This window comes from Puccinia triticina, chromosome 1A (genome assembly GCF_026914185.1).
Source record: "Puccinia triticina chromosome 1A, complete sequence".
Lineage (NCBI taxonomy): Eukaryota > Fungi > Basidiomycota > Pucciniomycetes > Pucciniales > Pucciniaceae > Puccinia > Puccinia triticina.
The window spans coordinates 6,515,439-6,537,049 of NC_070558.1; the positions used below are offsets into that span (position 1 = coordinate 6,515,439).

At 46.2% G+C, this 21,611-nt stretch overlaps 4 protein-coding genes across 4 annotated transcripts; all 4 read left to right on the forward strand.

Annotated features, from left to right (window-relative positions):
* Nucleotides 1-4,936: 4,936 nt before the first annotated feature.
* Nucleotides 4,937-7,550, forward strand: PtA15_1A714 (uncharacterized protein; the record flags this gene model as incomplete). Its single annotated transcript, XM_053165770.1, has 10 exons — nucleotides 4,937-5,159; nucleotides 5,231-5,578; nucleotides 5,656-6,032; nucleotides 6,113-6,247; nucleotides 6,328-6,411; nucleotides 6,472-6,609; nucleotides 6,708-6,849; nucleotides 6,896-7,047; nucleotides 7,115-7,245; nucleotides 7,328-7,550. 10 exons carry the CDS (start codon nucleotides 4,937-4,939, stop codon nucleotides 7,548-7,550), a joined length of 1,953 nt encoding a protein of 650 aa, XP_053016928.1.
* Nucleotides 7,551-8,321: 771 nt separating this feature from the next.
* Nucleotides 8,322-11,463, forward strand: PtA15_1A715 (uncharacterized protein; the record flags this gene model as incomplete). The annotated part of the gene is made up of 16 exons (XM_053165771.1): nucleotides 8,322-8,385; nucleotides 8,501-8,520; nucleotides 8,600-8,646; nucleotides 8,754-8,811; nucleotides 8,903-8,940; nucleotides 9,001-9,087; nucleotides 9,188-9,252; nucleotides 9,374-9,419; nucleotides 9,545-9,747; nucleotides 9,853-9,920; nucleotides 10,003-10,189; nucleotides 10,265-10,338; nucleotides 10,406-10,645; nucleotides 10,724-10,813; nucleotides 10,918-11,042; nucleotides 11,106-11,463. 16 exons carry the CDS (start codon nucleotides 8,322-8,324, stop codon nucleotides 11,461-11,463), a joined length of 1,770 nt encoding a protein of 589 aa, XP_053016929.1.
* A 495-nt stretch (nucleotides 11,464-11,958) lies between these two features.
* Nucleotides 11,959-16,684, forward strand: PtA15_1A716 (uncharacterized protein; the record flags this gene model as incomplete). The annotated part of the gene is made up of 23 exons (XM_053165772.1): nucleotides 11,959-12,161; nucleotides 12,257-12,514; nucleotides 12,618-12,650; nucleotides 12,731-12,846; nucleotides 12,913-13,005; nucleotides 13,071-13,160; nucleotides 13,226-13,326; nucleotides 13,412-13,538; nucleotides 13,618-13,713; nucleotides 13,799-14,126; nucleotides 14,213-14,264; nucleotides 14,335-14,358; nucleotides 14,491-14,592; nucleotides 14,678-14,747; nucleotides 14,846-15,148; nucleotides 15,233-15,351; nucleotides 15,446-15,602; nucleotides 15,704-15,807; nucleotides 15,898-15,909; nucleotides 15,984-16,092; nucleotides 16,168-16,257; nucleotides 16,409-16,488; nucleotides 16,631-16,684. The coding sequence occupies 23 exons, from the start codon at nucleotides 11,959-11,961 to the stop codon at nucleotides 16,682-16,684; spliced, it is 2,721 nt and encodes a 906-aa protein (XP_053016930.1).
* Nucleotides 16,685-17,668: 984 nt separating this feature from the next.
* PtA15_1A717 (uncharacterized protein) lies at nucleotides 17,669-20,006 on the forward strand (the record flags this gene model as incomplete). The annotated part of the gene is made up of 5 exons (XM_053165773.1): nucleotides 17,669-17,911; nucleotides 17,991-18,055; nucleotides 18,123-18,156; nucleotides 18,233-18,281; nucleotides 18,367-20,006. The coding sequence occupies 5 exons, from the start codon at nucleotides 17,669-17,671 to the stop codon at nucleotides 20,004-20,006; spliced, it is 2,031 nt and encodes a 676-aa protein (XP_053016931.1).
* Between the last annotated feature and the right edge of the window lie 1,605 nt (nucleotides 20,007-21,611).

Here is a 21,611-nt window from a genome sequence, read left to right on the forward strand (position 1 = left end):
GTTTGGAAAACTCAGTTTTGCTTGGTTGTGGTGGATGGTTGGTCAGGACAAAGGGGAGATCTTTGGTAGTGTGAGGGCCAAGTTCAGTTGCCCTGGAAAATAATTCAATGTGGTGGCATGTTTATAATTTACAGTTTGTTTTAAAACAGGTTTTGCTTCAAGAAAAAGTCAAGAAAGTGCCACCAGTTGACATGTGAGAACTCTAAGGAATCTGTTGATTTTTTGTAGGTTGCCATTGGCCAAACTTCAATGCATGGTCACTGTGCATCATGACTGTGCAAAAAAATGATGTTTGCTTGAGCGGAGCTAGAATGGAATTTACACAGGATTATGGTGCATGTCAACTGGTGGCACTTGCTTGACTTTTTCTTCTAGTGTTTGAAACTGCTTTGGGAATGTATCTGCACCAACAAAATATTTTGTCCATTTCAAATTTATTTAAAACTTTGTGGTTCTTCTTAATTTTAATGAAGCGGAGAGGATGAGAATGTAAGTGGGAGAAAAAGCTCTGCAGCTTGTTATGTGGGCCTAAATACAGTCTTGAGGGCGGGCAAGTGTTTCAGAATTTGAGTCTTGACCTAACCCGTCTGAAGTTCTCATGCAAGTACCGCAGGTGTTGAAACCAATTCAACCTCAGAAATTGCATAAAGGGCCAAATACAGTCTTCATGCCTAAATTTGCTGCAACAGATAGTGATTATTCATTCGCCAGTGAAGACACGTACCATAAGCTGCAAAGTGAAGTAGATATGAAGAAAGGAAATCTCATGAATTCTAGATGCTTGCAATAGCAAGCTTTATTCTAGAGTAGCAAACACCTGGGAATCCTTCACCTCATTTTCCAGTTTCAAATTCAACTGCTCCTTTGGACCTGGCACCGGCTGGATAAGATTGGGTATTGCGGTCTGTTTGGGAAAGTGCATCAACAACAACACCTTCAAGATATTGGACCTTGGGTAAAACTACACCTTCCACAAGTTCATCCCATTTTCTCTCTCCATGGCAATAGCTTGTTCACACATAGTGTGCATTCTAAAATTATTTGGATAGGGTGTTTTTTGTGTTTTTTGCAGGGCATGCATCTGTAAGGGTGAAGTCCCCTTCACTGGAAACTGGGCTCAGAGGGGGCGCAGACACAAACTTCTACAACAAACCAAGGGTGAGGAGCTTGTATTGCGCTGGCTCAGAGAGAATGATAGTCAGTTCTCTACTGATGAAAGAGAATGAAGAAGAACAAGAGAAAGGAAAGGCCTTACCTGGCTCAGAGAGAATGATAGTCATTTCTCTACTGAGCCAGAGAAGATGAGAGCTTGAGCTATGTACAAGTATGTGAAAGGCCAGGTGTCCATTGGTGACACCTTGGGAACCCCAAAGGAGGAGAGGGGTTTACAGCATCAATCAGTAGTTAGTGATGGGTGCTGTGTTTTGTCCTCTTTTCAAAGACCGGCAATCTCTCCTAGATTAAGGCAATTCACCTGCTTTGGGGGACCCTGATGCAGCCTGGGCTGGTGCCAAGGGCCCCTCACACAAAGATCAATCCTCTAAAGGACGGACTTCTGACCAATATTTCACAACTGAACCAGAAGCTTGGGAAATTTTGGCAGGGAAAATGTTGCCCTCAAATTTGCCCCACCTTTATGGAGAAAAACAATCCAGCTGAAAGGCCTAATTTTTCCATTGGATCTGTGGTTGCTATAGCCCCAGTGCCAATTAAACAAGGGTTTGTGTTTTTTCATGTTGCAAAACATTCAACCAAGATCATTTTTAATACTATTCTACTGTATATGTGCATAGGTTATCAAAACAACGACTTCTGAATCACATCTCTCTCTTCTACTCCCAACATAAGTATCAATAAACATTTCAATAATTTGGCTTGGTGGGTAGCAATATGATCATTGGACGCCGCTTCAAATATTTGAACAGCCTCCCGGCGGATAGCACTTCAACAGGAATAGCTGCTGCTTGGAAGTTCTTCCTTAGGCGTAGAAATATTTAGGGCTGGTTTTGAAAGAGGCACATCAGAAGCATTTGATTTCATTAACAGTTGAGCTAAACTGAGAGTCCACAGGCAAATTCATCTACATAAAAGACTTACTGGAGTATAAACTGAAACACTATAATTAGCAAAAGGCAGACAACCGCGGAAAGATAACACCGCCCGAGGAGCGTGCGCCTTCGCTGCATTTGGACCTGAACTTCGACATATCGTATTACAACTTGAGGATTTAATTGCGATGCCACATCGGGATTATTGCTTTCGTGTTCGATGTATGCCCGTTTTGCAGCAGAATCGGCCCTTCGGCACAATGGACATCTTGGATTTAATTGCAACCATGGGTCGATGCATTTAGCGCAAAACACATGTTTGCATTTTGGTAGCTGTTTCAAGATATTATCAGGTCGCATAGTTTCCCGGCAAATCACACACAATCTTCCGGGAGGAATGTTGATGCGGAGGGCTTCCCCAGTGGCTGTGTGACCCGATGTTTGCGGAGCCGTGCTGATGGCATCTTCATCTTCACCAATGGCAAAATCTACCCCAGGCTGCTTGCCTCGGAAAAAAAAAAAAAATAAGCTCGCAGAAAGATGAAACTGAAGGCTCAATCTTATTGGCAGAATGCACACACATCCGAGGGTGTGTCTTCCGCCAAATTCACATTGAGTTGGTCTGGGTAGCGTTCAAATGTGTTGGAGTAACTAGCCGGCCCTTCAGCGTGTCCCAAGTCTGAATGTGGTGCGACGTCTACCGCAGTGTGCATGGTCAAGCCTGGCCCAACAAACTAAAGATTGCATCGTTAGCGGCAAGATTTGACAATGATAATCGCGTGCCAAAATGAAATAAAGAGCGCTTAACTGCTAAGGATGATACCCAAACAGCCGTCATAAAGTTTTGAAACAATTTCATTCTTAAGCACGTATGACAGCTCAAGGAGGTTTTCCGACAGTTTCGCTCGAGGATGTAAGCAATTTTTGTTAGTTTCTTGATAGAGGGATTATTCCTATCTATAAGCCCAAATGATTAGTTAATTTGCACTTGACAAGATGTAAGATACACCAGCACACAACCGAATAGATATTGCTAGACGAAGGACACGGTGGACTGGAGATCTAAATCAAAGAATGTTTGGAGAGAAATACGTGCGAGAAACAATGTTAGTGCTGTCGATTTGGTTACTTGATGGTTGGAATGGAAAACGGCGAAGACTGGCACGTACTAGTCTTTCGACGTCACTTTTTAGAGAGCACTGACCAACAGTTTTTGGGATGTTTTTGAGAGTGCCTTGGGGACATCCTTGAAGTCTAGAAGTCCCGAGGGGCACAGCTGGAAAGCACAAAAATGAAGGAAGATTCCCTCCGAGACTTGAGACGGGTCTCAACCCGCCCGGGGACCTCTAATTTTATGTCCTACCGCAATAGTAAATTGTAACTGGCGCCTACCGGCTCGACTCCGATTGGATAGGTTAGTCAAGACCTGTATCCCAAGGAAATTAGGATACATACAGGGGAAGAAGTGAAATCTCCAGAATCCTATGGTAGACTGGAGCCCTCTGGAGGCTCGTGACAGCATTGTAGCGACCCCGACCCGCTGGGCATCCTTCACCTCATTGGCCGGTTTCAAATTCAACCGTGCCTTGGGCAAGTCATCCATCGCCTTTACCATTGACCCTTGGCTGAGGTGAATGAAACTTCACAATCAACTTCCCTTTTATGTACGTGATGATAGATGGGGCAAAATGTACATGTCTATTCCTGTAGACGAGGCATGATGACCTGGGTAGGAAGAACTGTCAATGGGCACCGGATGGAGAGAGTCGGTCTGACTGCTGGAGGCTCTTGGCACCCATGAAAAGGTATTCGCGGCAGTAAAACTTGATAGAGATTTGGCCCACTTCAATCTGAGCCTCATCCTCTCACAGCCTGTTGAACTTGCACACTGCTCATACGGACGGGTTTTCCAGCTGTTCATATGGTCAACAAGCAGGCAATTAAAATTCCTCTTGGCAATCAAACTGAAAGCTCCAAACCGAGCCTGCAGCAATCAGGAGCGTTTGATCCGAATGCTCGTTCAAAATGACTGGGACCTTCTGCCACACCTCTTACCGTGGACAAGTGGCCGGGAGGTGGGACTGACTCGGGAAAGCTGCATGAGTATTGGAATTTTAATTATTGCCTGCTTGTTGCCCATATGAACAGCTGGAAAAAGCGTCCGTATGAGCCGTCTGCAAGTTCACCAGGCTGTGAGGGGATGAGGCTCGATGAGATTGAACAGGTCCAAAGCTCTATCAAGCTTTAGCTGTGCCCCCGGTCAAAAACTGTGGCCCGGCTAATTCAAAATTTTGATCAGCTGCTCTTTTAAACGATAAAGGGGGAGGAGTCTTATTTTAGACGAGGGATCGGGTAAAAACAGCTGCCAATAGGATTGATCCAGATGGTGTCGGGGGTGGACATGCCCGATAAACATGAAGAGTTGCCATGAGCTCCTCCTTGCTAATCCTTCTCATGAGCGGGAGCAGAAACCGAGAAGGATGTAGCTCTAAAGGGTCAGCTGGGATGCATATTTCTGAAAGGGGGTATATTTGGTCTTCTCATGATAACCTTCCTATTAGTACACCAGAACCTGATGGTGATCTCCTAGTCACTCCAGCCGGACAGATGGAGAGTCGGTCTCACTGCTCGAGGCTCTTAAGCTGTACATCCACCCAAAACTTGAGAAACATTTTTCGCAGCAATCAAACTTGAAAGACATTCGGACCAGTTCAATCTCATCGACCATCGTCCCCCTCACAGAGTACTCATCTGGCTTGCTCCGGCTTTTCTTTGGTCAAGTACACTACAGCCAGCCAAATCAAACTCTTAATACTCGTCAAGCAGCTCTCCCGAGACAGTCCCACCTCTCAAGCACGGCAGCGGCTCCCAGTCATCCCTTGAAGAGCATGCGGATGAACCGGCATCAACCTCGAATATCCTGTGCGCATTTGGCCTTTCTAGTCATCATCGCAGGCTCGGTGTTGGGCTTTAGGTTTGGTTTCAAAGAGTCAAACTCGGTATCGTCAACCAACGACAATGTTCGAGCGATCTCAGAGAATCATGAGATGCAATTGCCCGATCTGGCAAGCGATCTCGAGGAGCGACTCCAAGGCGTTAGCAGCAGCAATGGTAAGTTTGAGAGCTCTCACGTGAAGTGCGTACAAGATTGAACAATTTGCTGCCTGCACTGCCTGCTACAGAACCCGACCGAGAGGAAAGTTCATGCTACAGTCGGATCTTTGGTGCTCTCACGAATCAGGGGAAGAGCACAACTCCGGAGCCCTCGTTATGTTCAGTGTTGGGTCGTTCAGAAGCACACCGAACGGCGTTTGCTGCCAGGTTGACAATCTGTGAATTGGAAACCAACCGGCTAACACTCCCAAGAGAATGCACCCTATGGATCGAAGGCGGATCTGAACCCACTTCCCCAAAGCTCCAAGCTTGCGTCGGTGCATTGCATGCCTCTCCACAGTCCTGGTCTTCGTTTACCGGCCATCAAAGAGAAGCGGTTCAACTTTGCTTTGCTCGTCACAAACTACAAGGAATCGGTAAATTGTATCAAGTCCTATACAGAGCTTTTTTGTTTCGCCATCCTCATCGTGATCTATTCTTTCCTTTTTACCAGAGCTGGCCACTTCGCTGAATCTTGAAACCATAAAGTTCTCAACTGATATGATCAGATTAGGGAGACTGGACCATCAATCCAACCAAGAAGATCTCCGGAAGCTGCGTGATCATATGAGAAGTTTATTCGATCAAAGCATCCAAAGCTTCCACTCGGTCTCTGAAAGCAATCGGCAGGAGTCGCAGAAAATCTTCCAAGAACTAGAAAACCGATTCCAGGATGTAAAGAACCACCTGTATGAACGCAATGAACAGATGTGGAAAGAGTTCAATTCCCATCAAAACCAGCAGATCGATACTCTTCATGATAGGGTTCAATCGCTCAACAATAACCATGAACTGAAAGTGAACGAGAATGTGAATAACTTTATACAAACGGTCAGCGCTTCCCCATAGCCCTATGCGACTCTATCTTTGTTCCATTACAATTTAACAACCAACGGGGTTTAATTCACTAGATGAAGAAAGAGGTAGAGCAGAAAATTCAATCCAGTCTGGATTCTGCTGCTGTCGGAATGATAGAAAATCTGAAAAAAGCGTTTGAGGTTGAAAGTCGATCGAACTCAGCCAACGTAAACCACCAAATCAAGCAGGCAAGTTGTTAATTCTACTCCATGTGATATTAGATATGCTCTCGGCGAAAGTGGGCCAACATCTGAAAGCTTTATGATAGGCATTCGACGCAGCCTTGGACTTGGCCACCCAGCGACACCACCGTGCGTTAGAGGAAAGTATCACGCTACAATCGCGAAGGATGGTGAGTGCGCTCAACACAATCAGTACGCGGAACGCAGAAGGTTGACAGAGAGGGCACCAGTCGGCCCTGTTTGACGAGCTTCTTTCGGTAGAGAGCATCCTTAGTTCGATGAAGCAAAACCTGGACTCTATACGAATCAGCTCCACGGACCGCGAGGGCGCGCTGCGAGACTCCAGCGCCAAGATAGAGGAACAGCAAGTGAGTCCTTACCAACACTCGTCATCGAGACCCTTCACATAGTTCATGCCAATCAAATTTTGACTATTGTGAAAACAATTGCTTGTCCTTGTATGAAGAGGAAAGGCGAGGAGCTGATCAACAGATTCATGGAAAGCATGGCGAGCCATCAAGCGATGATCCAGAACCTCTCGGACTCAGTCTCCAACTCGCCGCTCTTCATCTCTTACTCCTTCTTCAATAGGACGGGTATCTTCGCCTGTGAGTTTTCGATTCTGCTTGTCTGGCATTGGAATAAACCACTCAGATCCGCCTTCTGGTAAATCTCGCGGGGTGTGCGCATGTGCGCTAGTCATTCTGGAAATATTCTCGATTTCCAAACTCAAAATGATATTGGGCTGGCTAGCCTGTTTTGTGTGGATGAGTGGAGGAATGAATTGGCTCATAAGGATAGGCCTGGTCAGTTCTTATCTGCTCAGCAACACACACACACACACACTGATTCTGGAATTGCACTTGGCTCCAGTCAAAGGCAGCCATGCTGGTCTTCTTCCTCGCGGTTCGGATGCCTCTCAGATGGCTGAGACGCAAGATGAGCTCGGATGCCTCTAAAAGAGAACTCCGACCGAAGAGAAGCAGGCACGATATTTCTCACGAGTGAGTACCTTCCGTTTCTGTGAAAAAGTCCATGGGCAAATGAAACCGATTCTGATGGATGCTATCTGGGCGGGGTGATCAGTGACAATGACAAGCTGGGCCCTGACGATCCGGGGCGGATATTGCCGGCAAGCGAAAGGGACGACGCGCCGACAGAATCGCCCCGCCAAGTGTTTGTGTCGTGTGCGCATTCGGACCCGTATCGGCAAGCGAACGTCCGCCGCAAGTTCAGCAGCCAATCTCTGGGTGGCAGTCGGATCGTGCCCACCCGCCTGATCGGAACCCAAGCCGAAGACGGGGCCTGAACCCAATGTCGACAATGTCGTGCTTTTTTGATTCATCAAGACTTACTATTCCCCCTGCTTTTTCAACCATGTATCCCGGAAATGTATACCTTGCTAATATACCAGTGTAAAGAAACCAGCCCTCCTGCATACCTGCTAGCCCCCTAATTGATGGGTCGGTTGGGAGTTCTTGAAGGCTGACCATCCAGCAGGCAACATACAAGTGGGTGTTCAAGAAAAGAACAGGATTGAGTACCAACTTGGAAAAATACTTCCACGTTCTATTGGGCCAACTTTGAATCCTCTTAGCTGTCGCCAAATGCAGTAGCCAAGCTTGGCATATTGAGGATAAGCCAAACCCCTTCTGTAGACAAGAAGTGAGAAAAAAGACAGCAGGCCATGTGGTGGCCGCGCGGGGGGCCAAAAATTCTCCCAAGGGGGCTCGAACCCCTGACATCAACGTAACCTCCGAGAGGGGTGTGCTACCACAGTATATCGACTTCCCCCGAAGGAAGAATGTCGTCATATAAGCATTGCGCTCTACCAACTAAGCTATGGGAGATGTGAAACCACCCTGCAGAAGGGGTATCTATACCCGGCCAGATACTTTTTGATGATACCACAGGCTCTATTTCTCCTGCTTGCGAACATGTGCACTTCCCTTCTCATGCTGCAAATCGACAAAACTCCTCTCATCCAGGAAGAAACTTATATTTAATTGGCCAGACACTATAGCAGGACAGATCTTTCGATCTCAACAAGCAAGAGGGATATTACTTGTCGGCAGAAACTATGGCCGCTGAGAACCAGCGAGATGGGAAGCCAGATCCTATCTTGCTGTCGTTATTTGCCAACAGTTGAGCACTTCGTCCTCTCTTCATTTTGTCATCCTCATGCAACTAACCTGATTGTCCGATTGTGAAAAATGTGCACATTTGCTGACGATGGGTTACTTTTTGACAACAAAAAAGGGTTCATGTCAGTTGCAGAGGTCAATCCGAAATACGTCATATGTCTCGAACCACATGTTGACGCATCGAATAATAATCGATATCTTATGCGTCATTTAGGCTATGGGACGAAGCTTACAACAAACTTCCATCAGTACCAATATCAAGCGAGTCTTCAAATTTCTGTTCAAAGTGGATTTCTCAACGTCCGGATTGCTGACCAAAGTCATCCATGGATATTGGCACCCCACCGCCTCAACAAAACACCCAAAAGAGAAAGGCTGGATTACTCATGCGCGATTTTTGCACCCAACGGAGATTTAGTGGCGAATGTGAGCCCCTTGCCAGCGCATTTTATCAGTGCGCCTTGAATGGATAATCATGATTGATGAGTGTCTTTTTGTTTCCAACGCGTGGGCTTAGGCGCCACACCTACCCGTCCATCTCGGCTCGATGTCATTGTAAGAGCCGGGCTATTTGCCACATTTCGTGGGGTTTCGCTCACCTAGTTTTCGACTTAGCGCGGTCCGGTATCAAATCCAACATCTTCAAGGACAAATATTCTCTGGAGATGTTATCATGGCTAACCACCCACAAGCTGGAGGAAGGTAAATATACATCACATAGACTTACTTCTATCGATTTTTTCGGATGAAAAAATCTTACCTGACGTGTCTTGATTTGAATCTGACGTTGTTGCGTCTTCAGTCATCTACCGGATATCACATTGATCACACCTGTTTTTAATGAACAAGACTTGGTATTTTTCACCGGTATGTAACCTGTCATTATTTGAGTTGATTGCCAGATGTTACTGGTCTTGTCAACTCTTTTCAACTTAGCCAAAGTGCTATAGGATACTGAGACATAAGTATGTTTCTTTCTTTTTCAAAGCCAGTCGAGCACATCATGCGGATATTGGCGGGATCTTGCCAGGGTCGTGAGTTGAAAGACTATAACGATGGTTGTCTATACTTGGAAGAACTCCGTATTACAAGGTCCTACCGAATTGAAAATATTGATCAACGCCTGAAAATGTTACTTCTTTCTCTTTAATCAAATAAGAATGCCGCCAACATCGACCACGATCTTCGAAGAAGGAGCACAAATCAAATCATTCAAGATTGTATCCAAAGGGCAATATAATCAAGCAGAATTGAAGAAGTATCTGGTCGACGAACCTGCAAAGTATGATGGCTGCTCAGGTACACGATGTTTTGGCGATGTTGAAAGTGATCTCAAAGCCCAGATTGCGGCCAATAACAAAGGTAACCATTTTCTTCAATACAGAGCTGTACTAATGATTCATAGCAGATCTTACATTTATTTCAAAAAAATTTGTTAACTGGGATCTACCTCTGCCCCCGAATCAGGTGTTGGTCTAATTTACCTGTTGATAGATGAATATGGCCTGGAAACCGTGCAAGCTTACATGGCTCATGTAGGTGATCTTTTCTTGACTAACTGTCTAGTTACATGATACCAACCGTAATGATCCAATACTCGATCCCGTCTACTGCTAGATTCGAGACAATGCCGAGTTGGCAGTCAGGAATTTGTTGAAACAAGTAGTGAAGGAAAGAGGATCGAAACAGCTGCATGCCATCGAATACCTGGACGACGGTACACCGATCGAACTGACTGTTACTATAGATGACCAAGACGGGTCGGCAATCTTTGATTTTAATGGGACTGGCCATGAGATGATTGGTGAGATCATATCTCTTAGTTTGGATTGAAGCTTTCGAATCGCTCATGTGTGTTGCTCCTTTCTGGTCGGAACAGGCAACTTGAACACCCCAAAGAGTGTGACATATTCGACTATTATATACTGTCTCCGAGCGATGGTTGATCTAGATGTAAGCTATCAAAGTTCTTTTTTCTCCTCCTGTTGGAATTAACCACTTCCTGCTCCTCGTTATTCAGATCCCCCTAAACCAGGGATGTCTAGTGCCTATCGAGGTCAGGATCCCGCCCAACTGTTTCCTCGACCCATCCGATACGGCAGCAGTCGTCGGGGGGAATGTGGAATCAAGTCAAGTGATCACCGGGGTGATCTTGAAAGCATTTAAAGCGAGTGCTGCTAGCCAAAGTACTTGCAATAACTTGACATTTGGTCAAGGGGGCAAGGACAAGGATGGAAATCATGTTGCTGGCTGGGGCTATGTGCGTGTTGTTTTGCTTCTCTCACATCGCTAAAGAACATGCTCATGGACTGAACCCATTTTTGGACTAACCAACTAGTATGAGACGATTGCTGGCGGGAGTGGCGCTGGTCCTTCATGGCATGGCACCCATGGAGTCCACACGCACATGACAAACACGCGAATCACTGTGAGAGCACGATTACATTTCTCCTGCTTAAACTGGAGTTTTACACACAACCTAGCTGAGCAAATCACATCTTTTTGGGGCCCCGGTTGTATGATCAACTGCAGGATCCTGAAATTTTGGAAAGGAGATATCCAGTGATCTTACACCAATTCTCCTTACGCCAAGGATCGGGTGGGAGTGGTCAGTATTGTGGTGGAGAAGGGGTTGTTCGGGAAATCGAATTTGTCGAGTAAGTGATCCTCCCCGGAAAAATGGATTTACGCTGAGAGCTGAGCTGTGGCGGCGGCTTTAGACCGATTCAATGCTCGATTCTTTCGGAGAGGAGGGTGCAAAGGCCGTACGGATTGGAGGGTGGAGAAGCAGGCCAACCAGGCATGAACGTATGGATCAAAAAGCGGCGCGTCGAAGATGGAGATCTAGATGAAAGCCGATCCGATGGTGTCGATGACTATCGCATCATCTCTCTTGGTGGCAAAAAAACAGTGATGATGGGCAAACACGATCGCATTCGTATCTTGACTCCCGGCGGGGGCGGGTGGGGTGTCAGGCAGGCCGACCAAGAAGCCACTAAGCATCCTTCTGCTGATCGCTTGATCAACCAGCTGCGTGGTAGCTTGAAAGACCGCCACGATTCCGCCCATTCATCGTGATTTTTGATTGCTGTTGTTTTCAATCACTTTTCCTCATCATGTTGTATTCGTGTAATTTTTCCAGCCTCGAGCATACTCATCCTAGACTCATGGCAGCATCTGGGGTTTTTAATTTGGATCCAATTTCTCCATCAGATTCAGGACACAAAAGCTATTTCTCTCTATGCATTAAACTGAGTTACTCCCCGAAATAACAGGACTTTCGTCCGACGGCTGGCCATGTGAAGTTTTGAGCCTCTTATCTTGGGGTCGGGCTACATTTAGATCTAGGTCTGCCAAGATGTAGATGTGAATATGTGTACTTCGGCTCTCCTCCAAGGGTGATGGAATAGTCGAGTTCCATCTGGTCCAGCGGGTATATCTGTGTATCCAGCATCTGGGACTGGCTGTCGAGACGGGGAATACATGTTGCATGTTTAAGGATTCGCTCAACAAACTAGCAGTCCCTCAAAATCAGACACCCACCACCCCCGCAAAACCTTTCTTCGAGCGGATATGACGAGCCCAAAGGATCTCCGTGCTTGGTTTGATGGACACCTCAAACTGCTGAAGCTGGAACGAGCTTCCGAAAAGGAAGAGTTCGACCTGCTCACCTCCGAGAAGGTCAAACGAGGCCAGACTAAGCTGTTGGAGCGGATGGGCATATCGATCGGCGCGCTTGGGGTTCGCAGCACGAACATCGGTCTCGGTGGAAAAACGTACGTTCTCACCCCTCTTGTTGCTTTGACTTGTTCCGGTCAGCTGCTGGCTAATTATGCTTCTCTCTCCTGCCTGCTCGTGTTTTTTTATTCAGGATCGTAGAACTGGAACGGCCAGCCCAATACCATACAGACCCCAAACTACCCTACCATACCCTCCGATCTGGCGTGCCCGTCGGACTTATCGACCATGAAGTCGGCTCAAGTAAATCATCCAAAAAAGGTGCCGCTTCGTTTGACAAGCTGAAAATGATCGAAGGTGTGGTCTCCAAAGTGACGGAAACTAGCATCGCAATGACAATCAGCTCTAAAGAAGATTCCGACCAACTCGAGCTGCCTGCAAGATGTCGTTTGTAGGTGTGGATGATCGGACCCATAGGGGAACTTTGCAAACACGAATACTAACTTGTTTTTTTGCCCGCCCTCGTCTTCGTCGTCCTTCTCAACACCTTCCAGAATCAAACTTGCTGATACCGCGACCTTCGATAGGTAGCTAATCTCTGACTTTGAACTTCTTTCAAGACCCTTTGAGCAGATTATTGAAAGACCGCTCTATCCCCATTTGATAGACTGGAGCAAACAATGGAAAAAGTTTGTGAGGCTTGTGAGAATGCAGGCCTCTTCAAAATTTCCCCCAAGGATGACACCAATGCTCCGGTAGACAGTCCTGCAGCAGAAAACCAGGGTCCGTCCCGAGGCTTTTTTGCACCTGAGACCAAGTTACTAATGCAATTGTGGGTATCACCCTCAGATGGTGCCGACCAGGGCAAAGCTCAGGAAACAGCCCAACAGAATTCAGATGATACCAACCTTCCGGTAGACAGCTCTGCCCCAGCCAACCAAGGTGCGTCCCGTCTTTTTTGGACTTGAGACCAAGCTACCAAATTGATGGTGAGGTATCACCTCCAGACGCAGACGAAAACAAAATCCAGAATACCGCACAACGGAATTCAGACGACAACAACCTTCCGGTAGACAGCTCTGTTGCACCCAAGCAAGGTGCGTCCCGCGTTTTTTGTACCTGATATCAAGCTAACAAATTGATAGTGTGGTATCATCTTCAGACGGAGACGAGAACAAAAATCAGAGGACCACCCAGCGGAAATCTTCAATTCCCTTGACGGATTTAATTCGGACGCTTCTGGGAATTGATCCAATCAAGATTGTAAGGAGATCTTCTGCTGGTACCCATCCATAAATCAGCAAAAGCTTATCTTGGGGGCTGACCAGTGGCTCCTGACCCGATCCAGATGAGTGAGGAGGAAATCAATCAAATCGATCTCCCTCCAGCCGTCCGCGCCTTGAACTCGTCCCAGCAGTACGCCGTCAAGCACGCGCTGTCACCCTGTCCTGTGACATTGGTGTTTGGGCCTCCAGGTGTCTTTTAATCTCTCTTGGCCTTAGGCTCCAATCCACATACTTGCGTGCACACTCGGCACTAATCTCGCGTTTGTAGGTACCGATAAAACTCATACATTGGTCAGTATCATCGCCGCATTGCATGCTAGAGGAGATCGCATCATCATTGCGGCAGCCTCCAACTTGGCGATTGGTGAGAACCACCCATCTACAACCTTTCAACAAATACTTTTTTGTTTTGACAAGTACCTTTCCTTTTTTTCGTGTCTGTTTGACAGATAACATCGCAGAACGACTGTTGGATTTGAAATTGCCGATCACACGACTGGGTCATCCGGCCAGAGTCCTAGAGTCGCTGTCGTCGTCCACGCTCGATCACCAACTCAACACCTCGGACGAGTCGGAAATCATCCGCGATCTCAAGAAGGAGATCAACGATAATCTGGCTAAGTTGTCCGCCCAAGGCAAGGAAAGGGTGCGCGGTAAAGCTCGCGGATTAGTTTATAAGGACGTGCAAGAGTTGCGGAAAGATTATAGACAGAGGGAGAGAGGCCACACTCGGAATATTATCAAATCTGCCAGAATTGTATGCGCTACTGCTCATGGGTACCCCTTTGTCCTTTTCTTCTGCTCATGTTTATAGCTGAACTCTAGACCTCTGTTAATTCGTAAATCTCTCTTGGACCTTACAGTGCAGGATCTCGGCAACTCGAAAATGAACTGTTTGACGTCGTGATTATTGACGTAAGACCTCGCTCCGGGTCTAACTTGTTGGAAGGTTACATTCTAATCCAGAATGTTTGTCACATTTTAGGAATCAACACAAGCATTTGAAGCGGTAAGCTTCCTCTTGTACCAAATAGTATGCCTGGGTAGCGCAATTGACATTTCTCTCTTCACGATTTGCCGCTTTTTTCCCGTCTTCTCTTTTTATGTCTTGGCTTTCCGGGGTATCAATTATCGAAAATAGGCATGTTGGATACCCATCGTGAAAGCCAAGAGCAAACTCATCCTCGCAGGAGATCCGTTACAGCTGCCACCAACTGTAAAATCCATGAAACCTCGTCCCCCGGTAAATCAATTTCTTCTTTACTTAATACTACTGTTATTTGGATGCCAATTTCGATATTCTTGAATACGCGGATCTCTCTTAATAGGTGAAGTCCCAAAATAAAAAAACAGCAGATCCCAAGAGCTCGAAGAAGAAGAAAGGAAAAAGTAAACCAGGCAAGTTGGCTTCTACTACCTGGGACTAAATCCAAATTTAGTACAGTTGGAAATATGCTAATTTTTGCTTTGGATATGCATCGCAATCTTCTCATCAGCTGAAGCTGAGCCAAATGTGAGGAAAGTTGATGAAGTTGAGACCGAATCGACGAGACCAGTCGAAGCTGAGTCAGACTTCAAGACCCCAGCTGATGTTGAACCAGGAGTGAAAACGCCAGAAAATGCCAAGACCCCTGCTGAAGTTGAACCAGCCATTGAAACGTCACTTGGAGTCGAACCAGAGGTTAAGACCCCAGCAGAAGTTGAACCAGAAGTTACAGCGCCAGTCGAGGGGAAACCAGACGGATCGGAAGACGATCAAAGTGATTCTGACGAACTTAGTAGCGCAGTCAAAAAGATTTGTACATCTCATGGAATATTGATTGCGTAGAGGTTCATCCTCACCATGGAGGAATTGATTGTTCATTAATGATATTTTATTACAGCACTCAAGACACCTTCGCGACGGCCGCTGATGAAAAAACCTCGGACTCTGGAAACAACAATGTTTTATCGTCTGTTGAAAAACCAACCAGAGATTAGTTGTCTGTTGAATGTCCAATATGTGCGTCCTTGAACCTCATCTTTTGACCTAAAATGTGATCAGAGAGAATTCAACTTTCTCTCGCTGCGGGCCTCTGTGTCTTTCGAGGATCTAGAGAATGCATGAAATGATCATGAAGTTTCCGTCCGATGAACTTTACGAATCCAAACTCACAGCAGCCGATTTGGTCGCCAGCCATTTGCTTAAGGATTTGCCCAATGTGACTCGTGAAGAAACCGATGGCATTGCCGATCCGGTTCTGCTAATTGATAGTCTGTTTTCGCCATCATTCGCTATTGCCAATCTTCCTTTTCAATCAAAGTAGGGAGATTCTAACACGGTCCGTTTTCCTCTTTTTTTTTTTTTTGATCAGCTGCTGGAAGCTTCATGTATGATAGAGCTGCCGACGAAGGTGGAGAAGGAAGCTTGCTAAATGAAAACGAGGCAGAATTAGTGGTTCAACGAGTTAATGCATTGGTAAGGCTTAAAAGCACATCTGTTCACCTTCGTTTACCCCGAAGGACTAGACCGTTTTTTGATAGCTTGGAGAATCTATCAAATCAATAGATTGAATCTGGGGTACTCCCAGCCCAAATCATGGTCATTTCACCTTGTACGTTTAGCATTCAGGCAACCTGAAAGATTCCGAATAGCTGATTCTCTTGCTTCACATAAAAGATGCCGCTCAAGTGTCGATTTTGAACTCTTTACTGAGACCTCAGTTTCCATCGTTGGCCATTGGTTCGATCGACTCATGCCAAGGTAGCTCACACATCATCTCATCTGTTGATCACAAGTCGCGCGAACTTGTTGAGTGAATTTAACGCGTAACGTCAGGTCGTGAAAACGAAGCGGTCATTATTTCTCTGTGCAGAAGTAACGCCGAGGGTGTCGTTGGATTTTTGAGCGAAAGACGTCGATTGAATGGTCAGGAAATGTTTCTTCCCCCCACTCTATATATCTCATATACTAATTGTCGTTCGTCAATCTATTTCGGACTGCCTCTTTAACAAAAATAAATGAATAAAATGATACCTTGTCCTTGCTGAATTTCCGTTTGATTTTACATTCCAAAAAGTGGCCATGACTCGTGCGAAGCGCCATCTAACAGTGATCGGAGATTCGGATACGTTGTCCAAAGGAGGCGACTTCCTCAAAGTAAGCAGAAGGGTCGTGCAGCATTCAAATTCTCTTATCATTTTGATTTCTTCCTGAGAACGAGAGGGCTAATCAATATTTGCTACCTTTCAACTGGCCTTTTTTTCCTCCGCCGCGTGAAATGGTGCCGGGTTCTGTATAGAATTGGATGAATTGGCTCGAAGATAATGCAGAAGTTAGGGTAGCTGCTTCGTAGATAAGCTTCTGCCCATGGTCAAGTGCCCTGAAAGCCTCGATCAACACTTTTTGTACATGCGTGCCTTCATGAACAGATCGTTGGGAAATCAAGCCGAGGGACAGGCCTTTTTTCTTTACAGGCACCCCTAAGTGCCAAAATATGGCTTGATGAGATGACATTTGGCGTGATCACTAGGATCATGTCATCATACTTGGGGAAAAGAGTACCAACTTGGGCTTGTTAGGACAGCACGATTTCTGCAGGAAAAAGACGCCATTATCGCAACCTTCCGCTTTTGTCGCGCTGCTCCATGTTTGCTTTTTATGCCGTTTTGGACCATACTTCGACAAAGCTTCAGCCATGGTTCCCTTTGTCCCCACTCGACTCGTCCAATTTCAAATCTTTTGCATATTTATTTCTTAAATTTCGATGCCTTGCGCAACAGTCGTACATCAATTTTTCCCAATCGATCGGGTTTTTTCGGGTTTGAAACTTTCAAGTGGAATAGCCGGGGCACCAGACCAGTCCCTTACAGGACCTACGCTCCGAGTATCATCAGTTCCTCTTTCGGAGGCCGGCGTGTTGCGTCCCGAATCGAGCGGACTGATACAGTGCTCCACACTCTGACATCCACTTTCGAATTGTTGTGACTGCTTCACGTCCTCGTTATAGGAAATCGCATGCATATTCATGTCTTACGTGTCTTGACTTCACGTTTTAAGAATTCTGTCTGCCTGCCCCTCAAGGGCACTGCCACCTACCGCCACTCACTCCTGCGACAATGAATATAGTACGTGTAATTGTATATGGATGAGCTTCGCGTCCCAAAACTGATTGCTTTGCTCGAGGACCTCCCAATACTGGAGCACTCGCGTCTTTTCCGTTCCGCTATCCTTGGAATTTTTCAATATGCGGGCTTTCAAGTCAACACGAACACTTATTCGATTAATTTGCTTTCTTGCAACTTATGAGGCTGTTTATGCCCGTCGTCTTCACCCCCGCATGCTCTCCAAGGATTCCACCCCCTTGATCCAAATCAACGAGGCAAGGTTGGAAGTGAAGTCACTACCGAAGCCTGGAGGACCACCGCCCGGAGCAAGCAATCCACATGGCACTGACCCCCAAGAGTCGTTGGCATTCTTGTCCCAAAAACCTGCGCCTCCGGACACAAAACGTGTTCCTACTCAGCCAATACCCACCGCTTCTCTGCCTGGCAAAGAACCATCGAAACCAAAACTGCAAGTCGTAAGTGTGATCCAACTTAGGAAGCTTCTGAAAAACCCGGTCACCGATATGCAAAACTAATGCAATTCAACTCGCATAGGGTAAGAAATCAAAACTCATGTTGGCAAAGTACATCAAGAGCATAAAAGAAGACTTCTACAAAGTGTAAGCCAATTTTGCCTCCACTTGATATATTTTCCGGCTAACATTTTAAATCGCTTGACGGGACTAGCCTTGCTTGGTTGGATGTCAAATTTTACAAACTTGTAAGCCATGTACTTATCACCTTGCACCTGACATGCGCACATTTTTAGCTGTTATTGACCATATTTCGAATTGAAGAGAATGCGATTCCTTCGCCCTGCCACCCGGCAAGAATTGCAAAGATATAGTAAGTCGCCTAAGTAACTTCTCACTAGATGGCCCACCCAAACTTCCCCTTTAATTGACGATTTTGATCCACTTCCTTTCGTCAGCCGCAGTAAGAAATGAAATGTCCGGCTTACTTGCACACGGACTCGTCAAGTTGAATGATAAAGATGTGCTAGATGCAAATACCTTGGCCAAGCGGCTCGACGAAAAACTATCCCCGCCCATCAACTCGTACAAGCCCGCAGACGACGCACCACCTTCGAGATCTGAGTATGAAGACTACTTAGCCAGATTAGGGTTACGGTATAAATCTGATTCTGATCTTGAAGAACTTCGGCGGCGATGGTCATCGCAACCCATCGAAATTTCCAAGAAGTTAACTCCCGACGAAGAGGAGACTCGGGTGCTGTTGAAGGCAGCAATCTCAAATTTGAAACGCTCCGAATACCCTTCAGAGCATGTTAAGCGTTGTAAGAATGTTATCGAAAGTTTCCAAACTCAGTTTGAAGTATGGCAGAAGGAGTCGAAAGGACATTTCCTGCCTAAGGAACCACTGGACTATTTCCCAAGTATCTTCGTCGATCACAAGCTCCACTGGAACAAGAAGTTATTTGTTCAAGCTCGAACTGCCCAGCTTCAGTTAGCGAAAGGTGCAGGATTTCCAATGTCTCCAGTCAAGGCGCCTTTGACGCCTTTGGGGAAGCTTTTGCGAGAAACACCTTCCAGTATTCCACTGGAAGAAATCTTGCACAGCTGGACGATAGCGGAAGGATTTGGTGTGATGCTAGAATATGTAACCAAAGCAGTCAAGAATCTTCTGGTGAATGAACTTCAAGAGCCACTTTCTGTCGCGCTCAACAAACCATTAGAGTTAGACTCTTCCTTAAAAACAATCTTCGCAAGCACCAGCAAAGAAGATGTTGCGTGGTGCGAAAAGCGCTTTCAGGATTTCCATGGCACGTCGGCGACTCCTTCAATGGTGTTTGAACAGCTGAGGGGTCTCCCCGAAGAACGAATACGCCTACGCTCTGCCTTTGATAATCATTCAAATCTCCTTGCCCCCTTGCAAGAGGAAGAGCGGCAAAGCCTTCAAAAGGCCTTATCTGATCCCGCAAAGTTTGCGGGGGCCCTGAGTGTAATCGAAAGCCATTACGAGCCAGGCAGTACAGCGTCAGAAAAATTGAAAGATTTCAGAAACGAGGCCATCTATCCCGATGACAATGTTGGACGCCCATTTGTCGAAACCTTACACCAACAAGGCATAATTGATGAAACGATTTGCCGAGAACTGAATCCACCCGGTGGACTCTCTCGTCAAAATTTTTTGAATGCGCTGGGGAAACAGGAAGATTTTACAAGTCGATTAATGACGAATCTGAAAAATGAACTCTTGAAGAAGCTAGACACCTCGGAAGGCAACCCGCCACAAACTCTGGCGAGCATCGCGGAACACCTGGCTCAGTTACACACTGAAAAGCTTCGCGAGACGGCCGAGTCCAGTTACATCAAGGCCGGACTATTTAAAAATCCTCCGGAGTACAACTTTGTTGAAGCACTGAATGTATTCGACCCAAAAGGTGTCAGGGAGCTTGCCAAGCTTTCCGACCACAAGGAAATGCTTGTCAAGGCCTACATCCAGGCCATTCTCCCGCAGAAACGCCCCACGGGCGAGTACAAATCAGAGATGGATAGGTTTTTGAGTCAAATCAAAATCCCACAATCCGGACACCCTCCGGGTAAGTAATGAGAGTCAAGTCCCTATAACCAAACGCTAGAAGATTTATCATAATGCTAATCTTCCATTTCCATCTGCGCGCCGAATTTTGCTTGCTGTCAAAGTTCCGACTAACAAACTAAGTATAGTCGATAGATTGCCTAACTTCGATGAACGCTTGTCAGCCTTTTACCTGGAACCACTGAAAATGATGGACCCGCGATTAGACGGAACCCCATACGCACGCCTAACAGAAAAATCAAGACAAAAGATTGAAGCATTAGTTTCCGAAATTTACCTTCGTCGGAAAAAACTAGATGAAACACTCCAACTGCAGATCCATTGGAATGCTGATATAGCAAAATTCGAGGATAACCATTTGCGAGAAATCCCTGTGATGCTTCAAGTAATGGAATCTTGCTTGCGGGAGGCAAATACCTACTCAGCCGGAACACTCACTGTCAAACAAAAAATTGTTGGCTTCATGAGGCGCATTGGCAAAAAAATGAAACTTATCACTTGAAGATGAACAAGAAGAGGAGAACCTGGCCAAAAGAACCAGAATACCGAGCTGGTCTGACACCTAACCCATCTGTCTAAGATCAAAACTGGTTTTTATTTCACGTTGATTCATTTATCTCAGAGAGCAGAATTGTTTTGTAAATAACTTCTTCAAATCCACCTTAAGTTTTCCCCCAGACACTACCCGGACCAAGAATCTAGGCATGGAATAGAATTCATATACACTCCAAGAAACATTCCTGCAACAGCTGTCAGTTGACATTCAAGATGCTTCAGGATAGAGATTGCCAAGTGGACCCGGGTGCCCGCAGTGTTTTTCATGATATTCAGACACCCTTCTCACCCCCGGCAAATTGGGGTCATGACAGCCATACAGGTTGCATGGTCCTGCATGTTACATAAAAAATCCCGCGCCCTTTGTCACATGCCATTTACAGGACTGGCTGTCATGTATGTAAGGTGAGGTGGACAGGTCTGTGAAACCCTCTGCACAGTCGCTGTGCATGTGACATGTTGAAAGTGTGAACTCCATGTCAGGATCCGGACAGCTTGTCATGTACACCTGACAGGACTTCCATGACCTGACAGGTGTACAGGACCACATAACCTTTATGCTTCTCATGACCCCGATTTGCCCGGGGTGTTTGACCCGTACACGGCGACCGCGCGCGGGTACCGCCTACCTGCGCGCGGGTCCACTTGGCAATCTCTATTCTAAAACCAACAAACAAACCTACAACAATCTAAAAGTGGCATGCAAGCTGATGCACCATGGCTGACTGTTCTTACCTGTTTAGTGCGGTCAAAAAACAAGTTAGATGACAATCCCAGCAGTTAAGCACAAGGGGGGGACAACAAACATTCCCCCACAAAACTGCACAAGTGCAACATGTTGGAATATATGCTTCAAGCCCCATTTGAGTGGCCAAGCTATATGATCTAATATCCAAAAATCACAAGTCTGTGTGTTTATCTCAGTGGTATAAGAGCAGCTCTCATGAACGTAGAAGGTCGTGGGTTCAAATCACACAACACACAATTATTTTCACCTGAGTAATTTCAACACAACAGGGGATGGGGGTGGGAAAACCCCCAGGCTGGCAGTGGAAACCA